General features: G+C 60.9%; 1 protein-coding gene across 1 annotated transcript; it reads left to right on the top strand.

Moving 5' to 3' along the window:
- Positions 1-3,365: 3,365 nt before the first annotated feature.
- ADAMTS4 (ADAM metallopeptidase with thrombospondin type 1 motif 4) lies at positions 3,366-10,395 on the top strand (the record flags this gene model as incomplete). The annotated part of the gene is made up of 9 exons (XM_080824176.1): positions 3,366-4,010; positions 5,125-5,448; positions 5,676-5,808; positions 6,353-6,523; positions 7,252-7,538; positions 7,644-7,830; positions 8,087-8,262; positions 9,188-9,363; positions 9,783-10,395. 9 exons carry the CDS (start codon positions 3,366-3,368, stop codon positions 10,207-10,209), a joined length of 2,526 nt encoding a protein of 841 aa, XP_080680302.1. The 3' UTR covers positions 10,210-10,395.
- Between the last annotated feature and the right edge of the window lie 620 nt (positions 10,396-11,015).

The raw sequence follows: 11,015 nt of genomic DNA, 5'->3' as shown, positions 1-11,015 counted from the left end.
GTGGCGGCGTCGGAGCCCGGCCCTCCCGGGACAGCCAGCCCCAAGGCTTTGCCAAAAGATCGGGAGCGGAGAGAGCCAGCTCATTTCCAGATGGCCCAGACGGGCTCGCGAACGGGGGCCCGAGCGCGGCTGGGCGGGTCCGAGAGCGCCCGCCAAACCCAAACGAAAGAGGAGGACGCCAAGGCCACCAGCATCGGAGCAGGCTGCTGGGTGCAGAGGAGCCACCTCAGCCCAGATGGGGAGAGGAGGTCCCCTCTGGGTGACCCTGATGTCTGCCAGGTTTCCAGAAGCTACAGAAGCGCCCTTAGAGATGCTTCATTCCCTACTTCCGGCCTGGGTCAAGTCCTCTTTCCCTCCTGTCTTTCTGACCCTGGCCAGTGGCATCGCATGGGAACGCCGTGCGCCTCCAGGAGTCTGTTCCCAATTCTGCATGGAAGAGACCAAGAGTTTTGCAGCCTTGGAGGCTAGTTCCAGCTCGCTCCCTCTGCCTCCCAGCCCAGCTCCAGCTGGGCCACCCGTTGAGTTTGCACAGGCCTCCCACTCTGAGCCTAGAAAGAGGCCGGTCCCCAGATCCGCCCCCCCACCCCCACCCCGGGGTCCCTGAGACAGCCCACCAGCAGTGCTGCAGGGTGGGGCAGACAGACCAGGAAAGTGGCAGAGACAGGGAATTCTTAGCTGTGAAGAAAGAGGGGAAAGCCAGACTTCTAGCCTGGGAGTTGACCTAATGGGAACCGTACCAAAGGGTGGGGCCGCATCCCTGGCTGTGGGAACTGACTGGGACCCGCGGTGGACTGGGCAGCCCCCACAGCCAGGCAGAGGCTCTGCCTCCCTGTCTCCCTCACTCCCCCCACCCTTTCCCTGAGCCTGCTCTCCCTCTGTAGCTGGAACGCAGTGAACGTGATGAGGGGGCAGGGCGATGCTGGAGGTGGGGGGACTGCGTTTATTTGCCCTAATCCGGCCTCGGAGAAGTCAGGATGGAGTCTGAGCTGCTTGGCCCTGGAGGCAACTTGAGCTGGGATACTGGGGTGAGGGCTCCTGGGGGTCTACCTAGGACACTGCGTCTTTTGTGCCTTCTCCCTGTGGCCAACCCCCCCACACACACTGCTGCTGTGACTCTAAGGCCCTTTGTCTTTCACTGCTTAGTCACCCCCTTTGTCCTCATCTCAGCTGGGGGGTTGGAAAGGGGCAGTGAGAGTCCTCTGGTGATAGCTCCTCTTGCCCCTGCTCCTTCTGGTCTCCTGTCCTTTGTCTGACTCCCGCAGCCCCAGCCCCCTCCAGAGTTAGGAGCAGAGTCAGGGCACATGGTGGGGCAAGAGGTGGTCTGGCCATGGTGGGCAGTTCAGGAAGCGGTGGGCACCGGGGGCAGGTAGTCATGACCTGAGCAGGAAGGGAGGGGGAAAGGAAGCATTCTGGCGGATATGATCTGGGAGACAGGAGGTGACAAGGCAGAGAGTGGGTAGAGGAATGGGGGTAGGGGCAGGTGATGTGCCTCTGGAAAGGAAAGGGACGGCTGACTGCATTCTCTTTCCTGGGGATATCCTGGGGAAAGGAGTGGCCGTGGCATGGAGTGGGCAGAAACTCCTTAACTTCTTTATCTCAAGCGTCTACCTCCAAGACCTCTCTGCTGAGTTCTCTCCCGTCCAGAACCCAACCGAGGGAATAATTTGGCTTCCATCTCCTACCACTACCTCTGCCTCCCTAGACACTCTCCCCACCTCAGGCACTGGGTTCCCATTTTTCAGGACTCTGATTTCCCTGAATACACGGGGCAGCCTCCACCTTCTCCGTGTCCCATGGGGAATGAGAAATAAAAAATCACTAGATATTCCAGGAACGACTGTGCTCTCAGGGCAAGGTGGGGCCCAAGGAGGGAGCCAGGTGGGGATTCCCTAGGATGGACTGACTTTCGGTGCAGCTGGGTTCCAAAGAGAACAAGTCTTTCTGTGCTGGGGGCTGGCTGACTTGAGGCTGGGGGAGGATTTAGGGCAGTTGGGAGTGGGTAGGAACAGGGCCAAGAGCCTGGGGGAAGCTACTGGGAGCTGGGCCAGGGATATGGGGAGTCAGGAAGTGGGGAGGGGGAGCCCTGGGGGGAATGGAGGCGGATTGGCTGTTCCGGGCTTTGGAGGGGGTGGGTAGTGGTAACTCAGGAGCCGGGAGCTTGAAGGAGAGGAGTGTTAAAGGAGGGGAGGTGCTACCCTGGATCCTCCTTCTATAAAAGGAAAAGTCATTAACCCCTCCTGCCTTCACTCTGCCTGCTCCACGTGCCCATTCTCAGTGGACCCATCCCACCTTTGGGGAGTAAACTCCCTGATCACTGTCTCCTCGCCTGTCCCACATCCCTGCAGCCTTTTCTCTCTCTCAGCACTTGGTCCCTGTCCTCAGCCAAGTCCAGCCACCTCCTTTCTTTGTTCTGCCCTCTTGGTGCGTCCTTACCTGTTCCCCACCGTCTTTCCCTGGCAGTTCACTCAGTTGCCTCAGCTCTGGAAACCAGCCTCTAGGGGCAGAGGGTAGCTCGAGGAAGCCCTGAGAAAAGGGAGGCCATGCCAGATTAGAGAATGGAAGCGAGAATTCTCCCGGGACCATGGCCTTTCTGTGTGTGTTGACCAGGCCCTTTTCCCTTACTTCCTACCCCTCTTGGGGCTCTGTCCCACCAAAAAGGGAAAGAGACAGCTGAGAGCCGACCGTGGGGTTTGGGGAAAGGCTACGTCATCAGCTGGCCCAGTGCCTGTGATCCATCCGGCTGCTAGAGATTCCCCTCCCCTGGGCAAGTCCCATTTTTTTTTTTAAAGGAAAACAAAAACTAGGATTTTTGGGAAGCAATGAAACACCCATCTGAGTCCTACCAACAGAGCTCCTGGCTGAATGGCTTATAGCTCAGCCAATCGCAGACGCTCAGGACGCTTAAAAGAGCTGGCGCGGAGAGAGGCTGGGAAGAACCCACAGGGAGACCCACAGACACATAGACACGGGCGAGCGAGAGAGGAGGAGAGAGACAGAGACAAAGGCACAGCGGAAGGAGCCAGAGACAGGGCAGGCACAGAGGCAAAGCCAGACAGTCTGAGGAAGCCCAGAAGGAGAGGCCAGAGAAGCTGCAGAAGACAGGGTCAGAGAGAGACAAAGACCCAGGAGAGGAGGGGGTGTGAGAGGAGAGTTTGGAAGAGCCAGGCCACTCGGCGCCTCTCCTGAGCCTAGGGGCCAAGTTTTCGCCATCTCCTCTGAAGGTCCCCAGCCCCTCTGAAAACTCTGCCTCTGAGCCTGGCACAAGTCCGAGCCCCCAGGCTGTAGAGAGGAGCTTTCCAAAGCCAGGGCAGGGAGAACTGGGTGCCCAGACGGCCTCAATCCCTCACAGCTGCAGCACCAGTGCCATGTCCCGGACAGACTGGCATCCCAGGAGGAGCTTGGCGGGGTGCTGGCTGTGGGGGGTCCACGCCCGCCCACTGCTCCCCACTGTGCCCATCTCTTGGCCCGTGGGACGGCTGCTGCTGCTGCTGCTGCCGCCGCTGGCCTCGCTCCTGCCCTCGGCCCGGCCGGCCAGCCTCCTCCCCCGGGAGGAGGAGATCGTGTTTCCAGAGAAGCTCAATGGCAGCGTCCTGCCGGGTTCGGGCGCCCCTGCCAGGCTTCTGTACCGCTTGCCAGCCTTTGGGGAGACGCTGCTTCTAGAGCTGGAGCAGGACCCCGGCGTGCGGGTCGAGGGGCTGACGGTGCAGTACCTGGGTCAAGCACCTGAGCTGCTGGGAGGGGCCGAGCCGGGCACCTACCTCACCGGCACCGTCAACGGAGATCCGGAGTCCGTGGCATCTCTGCACTGGGACGGGGGAGCCCTGTTAGGGGTGCTGCAGTATCGGGGGACCGAACTCCACATCCAGCCCCTGGAGGGAGGCACCCTTAACTCTGCCGGGGGCCCCGGGGCTCACATCCTCCGCCGGAAGAGTCCTGCCAGCAGCCAGGGCCCCATGTGCAACGTCAAGGCTCCTCCCGGGAATCCCAGCCCCAGCCCTCGAAGAGCCAAGGTAGGCAGCCGTGGAGTCTGTGTCCTGCAGCCACTCCCGCCATGTCTGTCCTACTGACCCCTATTCACCCTCTCCCCACCCACTTCCACTTGCTGGCCGTGCTGCTTCTTCCCTGCCTTCTGCCTGCCTCTCCTCTTTCCGCTAGCCTCCTCTCTCGGGAAGGCTCTGGATGCTCCCTGCCCCAGCCCTTCTCCTGGCCAGGCTGCTGACACCCAGGAGGGTTCCCAGAGGTGGGTCAGAGACTCTCTGCTGGGATGGGGCACCCCTCTGCCCACCCCAGCCCTGCTTGGCCAAGGCACTCTACTGGAACCACCTCCTGCCAGAAAGCTTTTCCAACAGCCCTCTGGGCCTTGACTCTTTTCCGTGCCCCAAATTTGATTTTCGCCCCCACTGCCGGCTAAAGGACTGAGGTTTGAAGCCCCAGGGACTGGCCTCTGGCTTCTGGCGCTGCCTTCCAAATAGTTCTGGCAAACTGCAAAGTAGGGCAAAAGTGGACGGGGAGGAAAGACAGCCCATGCGCCCTCCGCTCAGTCCCCTTCCCACGCTGTGCACCGACTGCGCGGCTGCCCCAAGCGCCATCCTTCCCTCCCTCCCACTGCCGGCCTCCCCCTTCTTCCCTCCCTCCCTCTCTCGCTTTAATCCAGACCAGCCGCTATCCCTCCACACCCGCCACGCCGAGATCTGGCCCGGGCCCTAGCTGCTGACTGAATTGTTCCTCCAACCACACAGGGCAGACACGTTGCAGCCCGGCCCTCCAGCTCCAGGCCTGCGGGCCCCTAGCACTCAGGCCTGGGGGACCCCAGAGCCCCTCCCAGAGGCAGTCCCAGCTGCTTTTCACCTCTGGGGCTCACACGCGGCCCTGCCCTGGGACGTGGCATCCCCCTTCCCCTCCCCTCCTTAGAACCAACAGCTGATTTCTTTGAGTTACCGCAAAAGCCCTGGAACTTGGGGTGGGGGTGGGGAGGGCCCAACCAAGACCCGTCAGGAATCCCCTGGGGTATGTGGGGCCCAGCTGGCTCTGCTGAGTTGCAGACCCAGAAAGTAAGGGAGGGGGAGAGGAGCCACGGGTCTGGGAGGCTCTCTCAGGATGCTCCCCTCCTCTCTCCCCATCTAGCGCTTTGCTTCGCTGAGTAGATTTGTGGAGACGCTGGTCGTGGCGGATGACAAGATGGCGGCGTTTCATGGCGCCGGGCTGAAGCGTTACCTGCTGACAGTCATGGCCGCCGCCGCCAAGGCCTTCAAGCACCCCAGCATTCGCAACCCAGTCAGCTTGGTGGTGACGCGGCTCGTGATTCTGGGGCCGGGCGAGGAAGGGCCTCAGGTGGGACCTAGTGCCGCCCAGACCCTGCGCAGCTTCTGCGCCTGGCAGCGGGGACTCAACACCCCTGAGGACTCGGACCCTGACCACTTCGACACGGCCATCCTGTTCACCCGGCAGGTGAGGCCGCAGTCAGCTCCAAGAAGCCCCACGTGTCCGCTGTGCTGGAAACGGTGCCCCTGGAGGTGTTCCACGGGGCACCTGGCCCCGGCCACGCTGCCCCGTATGCCATCCGGGTCCCAACGGCGCCGGCCACTCCGGGCCCAGGTCCCCCTTGAAGCCAGATCTTGTCCCAGCGGACCCGGGGGTCTGGTTCCTCATGCACCTTCTATGCTACCTCCCCACAGGACCTGTGTGGGGTCTCCACCTGCGACACTCTGGGCATGGCTGACGTGGGCACTGTGTGTGACCCGGCTCGGAGCTGTGCTATCGTGGAGGATGACGGGCTCCAGTCGGCCTTCACTGCTGCTCACGAACTGGGTAACGTGGGAGTGGGGCTGTGGGGCAACAGGGTGGCCTGGGACAGCTGTCGGGGCGGGGAAAGGGGACAGTGAGCTCACTGGAGGGCAGAAGGGGTCACAGAGTGATTCTTCCTCCTGCCCAGGCCTCGCTCCATGGCCATTAGCTTTTTCTGCTGTGGGTGTAGACATTTAGATTTTTTTTATTGAATGAGATAGTGTGTGGAAACTTACCGTGAGCGCTCTGTGTGTGCACACGTGTGTTTGGGGAGGGCACCATATTGAAAGAGATGTTATTCAGGAAGGTCAGTGATGGAGTGGCTGGGTTCAGGGTTAGGAATGCTGGCTACAAAGGAAAAGAGGGTCGGGAGGTGCCTTGCATATGTTTGGGGGGAAGGGGAGACAGGGCTGTGGGGGCTCCATACTGGAGACCGAGAAGGAGATGGGGGCAGTGTGGGTGGGGTAGGGAATGGATCTGACTATCCACAGCTGCACCCAGGTTATTCTGGGCACAGAGGGCACAGAGATAGGACCCTGCGACCCTAGCAAGGCCTCTGCTGTCACAGGTCACGTCTTCAACATGCTCCATGACAACTCAAAGCCATGTGTCGGTCTGAATGGGCCTGGAAGCACCTCCCGCCACGTCATGGCTCCTGTGATGGCCCACGTGGACCCCGAGGAGCCCTGGTCCCCCTGCAGTGCCCGCTTCATCACTGACTTCCTGGACAACGGCTACGGTAAGCAGACGGCAGCCCCCCGCCCTGGGCAGCGCCCCATCCCTGCTCCCTGCACTGCGTTCTCTCTCCAGCCGCATTCTGCGCGGGCCGGACTGCCTGCCTCCAGCGGGTTTCCTCTGCAGTGGGGGACGGGCTGAGAAATGCTTCTGTCTTTGTGTGGTTCCCACTTCCTCTAGCATAAATAGCGCGGCCAACGGAGGTGACTTTTGGTGCTATAGAATGAGATCTGACCTTTTAAGGGTCAGAACCCTTCACACGAGAACAGGCTGGCTGGGAAGGGAGTGATGGCCCGTCACTGGAGGTGTGCAAGCCTGGCAGGGTGGCCACTTCTGGGCAGGGCTGCGGAGACTGAGCCGACTCAGGAGGTCTGTGGTCGGTTAGAAGAGGTCGGAAGGCTTAGCGCTTCGGGTTCCCAGCCTGATTCTGTTCCTTAGACAAGTGTAGATGTGTGAGTGTGAGCTTCGTGCCGCTGGTCGGTAAAGCCGGCATGAGACAATCACCACCTCGGAGCTGCTCTCCGTGGTTAATGAGAAAGGCTGGTCAGGCATTTAGCCAATGCTCATCATGTAATAAGCACCCAATACATTGTATCAGCTATTCACAGCCTTTTCCAGCCCAAGGATTTGGATTCTAGGACCCTTCAGGCCCCAGGGAGTCCCCACTTTCAGCTAGCAGTCTAGAATGTTCCCTCAGCGCATTGCTAACTTTCTACCCCATCTCCTCCCCAGGGCACTGTCTCTTAGACAAGCCAGCGGCTCCCCTGCATCTGCCTGTGACTTTCCCTGGCAAGGACTATGACGCCGATCGCCAGTGCCAGCTGACCTTTGGGCCCGACTCACGCCATTGTCCCCAGCTGCCGCCACCCTGTGCTGCTCTCTGGTGCTCCGGCCATCTCAACGGCCATGCCATGTGCCAGACCAAGCATTCACCCTGGGCTGATGGCACCCCCTGTGGGCCGGCGCAGGCCTGCATGGGGGGCCGCTGCCTCCACGTGGACCAGCTGCAGGACTTTAATGTGAGATCCCAGGCCAGGGATGCAGCAGAGGGTCTGAAGGAGTGGGGCCGGCCCTGACCCAGAGAGAGGGTATTGATCCTGCCCCTTCATTCTGTGCTTCTGCAGATCCCCCAGGCTGGCGGCTGGGGCCCCTGGGGGTCATGGGGCGACTGCTCTCGGAGCTGCGGGGGTGGCGTCCAGTTCTCATCCCGGGACTGCACGCGGCCGGTCCCCCGGAATGGCGGCAAGTACTGCGAGGGTCGCCGCACCCGCTTCCGTTCCTGCAACACCCAGGACTGCCCAACTGGCTCAGGTGAGGAGCAGGAGGGGCAGAAGCCATTAGAAGGGGACGCTCATAGAGCAGGACCCATGGTCCCTGGAGCGGAGCGGAGTTGGGGGGACAGTCCCTGCTGTTGAGGGGAGTAACGTCACCCTTCGGGAGCCTTCTCTGGCGTCTGCAGGGGAGAGAGGTGCCAGGCTGTCTAGAGCTCTGAGGGGCTTAGGTGGAGGGGCTCACGGGGAATGTCGTGAGCAAAGAGGACTCTGACCGCCGGTTTCATCCCCTACAGCACTGACCTTCCGGGACGAGCAGTGTGCCGCTTTCAACCACCGCACTGACCTCTTCAAGAGCTTCCCGGGGCCCATGGACTGGGTCCCTCGCTACACGGGGGTAGCCCCCCGGGACCAGTGCAAGCTCACCTGCCAGGCCCGGGCCCTGGGCTACTACTATGTGCTGGAACCACGGGTGAGGACCAGGTGCCCCCGGGCCCCGGCTGTGCTCACTGTCCTGAAGCCGCCGCTCTCTGATGGCAAAGACACTCCCGCAGCCGTTCCAGGCCTGCCCAGGGTCCACTCACGCTTTCCCATCCGCGGATATTTGGGAACCAAGCCCCAGACTCTGGATCGGTTCCCAGTCAGGCAGCTCCAGCCCGTCCCCTTTCCCTTGGGTTCTTTTTCTCTCTCTTCCGTCTCCCAGGTCCCATCTCTCTATTGCATGAGAACGGACGTGACCTTCTGAGCAAGTCTTTGACCCCCTTTCTGTGGGCTCCTCTATCCCTTACACGGGTGGCCGCCTTTGGCTCATAGGAGGCCAGACGCTCACTGGACAGGCGTCTTGGAGACTGTGGCGTCCCTGCACCCCTTCTCTGGGAGAAGGGGGGCTTGTGAAAGCCCAGAGGAAGAACACGCCCTCGCAGAGGTTTTGGCCCTCCCCCGGGGAGCATTCTTGCTCGTCGGCCGCCCTCTAGCGTCCGTCTGGGTCGCTACCATCAAGGTTCCGGGCTGGTGCTGAGACTCAGACCTGCCCATTTCCCTCGTGGCTCCCCCGCTTGCCAGCCGGCTAACCTTTGGGAGAGTCTCTCCATCTCTCTAAACCACAGTGTTCTGTGTCTAGAAACCTCCAACAGTGTGTGAGATCTATATTCTAGTTTATAAGGCACTTAGCACAGTGCCTGATTGTGAGGGAGTCTTCTGGAAATGGTGGCTTTTATAATTAGTATCGTTAGGATTATTCCCCCTTCACCGGGCTGGGACTCACCCCACACCCCATCTTCGTCCCCTCCCACCCAGCCTTTCTGACGTCCCCTCCTGGATGGGATGTGGGTCTGGTCTGGCTCACCAAGCCCTCCTGACTAAGGAAGAACCCTTTGCATCGCTCCTTCTCTTGGCAGGTGGTAGATGGGACTCCCTGTTCCCCAGACAGCTCGTCGGTCTGTGTCCAGGGCCGCTGTATCCATGCTGGCTGTGACCGTGTCATTGGCTCCAAAAAGAAGTTTGACAAGTGCATGGTGTGCGGTGGGGATGGTTCCAGCTGCAGTAAACAGTCTGGCTCCTTCAGAAAATTCAGGTTCATTCACTATTGATTTCCTCCTCCCAGGCCCTTGGGGTACGGAGGTGAACTTGACACTGTCCTCTCAGAGAGCTGACAGTCTAGTGAGGGAGACGGATGAGTACGGGGTTCGAGCACAGTGTCCCATGTGTCCAACAGGCAGCTTGGGGCTGTTGCGAGGGCCCTGCTGGGCCTCAGGGAGGGATTCCTGGGGAGGGGAAGACGTGGGCTCAGAAGGGCACCTCAGTCAGGGGTGTAGACGGGAGAGGGAGGAGGGCGCGTTGGCACAGAGCTCAGATCCAGGCTGGACACCTCACGTAGGTTTGGGGAGACACCCCTCTGCACACACAGACTCACACACACCATCGTACAAGCGGCTCAGAAAGGCTGAGGAGAGTCGGGAAGATGCTGAGCCCCTGTCTTCTCTTTCCACTCAGGTACGGATACAACAACGTGGTCACTATCCCCGCGGGGGCCACGCATATCCTGGTCCGGCAGCAGGGGTCCCCTGGGGTCCGCAGTCTCTATCTGGCCCTGAAGCTTCCAGATGGCTCCTACGCCCTCAACGGAGAGTACACGCTGATGCCCTCGCCCACGGACGTGGTCCTGCCCGGGGGGGTCAGCCTCCGCTACAGCGGGGCCACGGCAGCCTCCGAGACGCTGGCCGGCCACGGGCCGCTGGCCCAGCCGCTCACGCTGCAGGTCCTGGTGGCCGGCAACCCCCAGAACGCTCGCCTGCGCTACAGCTACTTCGTGCCCCGGCCAGCGCCGTCCACACCCCGCCCCCCTCCGCAGGACTGGCTGCACCGCAAGGCTCAGATTCTGGAGATCCTCCGGCGGCGCCCCTGGGCGGGCAGGAAATAACCTCATCCTCCCCGCTGCCCTTGCCGGGCACCGGGGCCTCGGACTGAGTCGGCAGAAAGACGGGGCCTCCGCGGCTGCCTCCCGCGGACACGCGGACGCGCAGACACGCAGACACGGCGGGGAGGGGCGGAGAGCATGAGGCCCGCGCTCCTCCCCGCCCCCAACGCGCAGGCTGGCCCTGCCCTGGTTTCCTGCCCTGGACGGCAGGGACGGGTGGTGGATGGAAGGGGCTGGGACACCGTCCCCATCTACACTGCCCCCTCTGCCCTGCTGGTCACGGGAGGGAGGGGGAAGCCAGTGGGGAAGGGGGAGGGGAGCCGTTGTATTTATTTAGTATTTATTCACTTTTATTTAGCACCAGGGAAGGGGATGAGGGCTAGGGTCCTGGGAAAGATGACTTCCACCCCCTCATAACCCGCACCCTGGCTAGGAAATCCAGGGTGGTGGTGATAGACATAACTGATCTGTGTGTGTGTGCGCGTGTGTGTCTGTGTGCGTGGGTTCATGTATGAAGTACATCCTGCCCTTGCTTTCCTCTCCCTGAATTCTGTTTTCTGGGAAAGGAAGAGTCAAGGGTATGATAGACCTTCAGGGAGTAAGGGATTATCATATTTTTAAAATATATATTGACTTCTGCTATTTATGTGCTCCGTTCGGACTCGGACAGAGGTGGGTCGCATCCTGGCTCCCCGTCTCTGAACATTAGTTTCCTCGTTTGCCAATAACAATACCTCCCGTGGAAATGTGTTGTGAGGCCTGAATAATGTCAATAAAGATGTCAATAAAGAACTGCATGACGCCTGGCC

This window comes from Martes martes, assembly GCF_963455335.1.
Source record: "Martes martes genome assembly, chromosome: 15".
Lineage (NCBI taxonomy): Eukaryota > Metazoa > Chordata > Mammalia > Carnivora > Mustelidae > Martes > Martes martes.
This window is presented reverse-complemented; position numbering and strand designations above follow the sequence as displayed.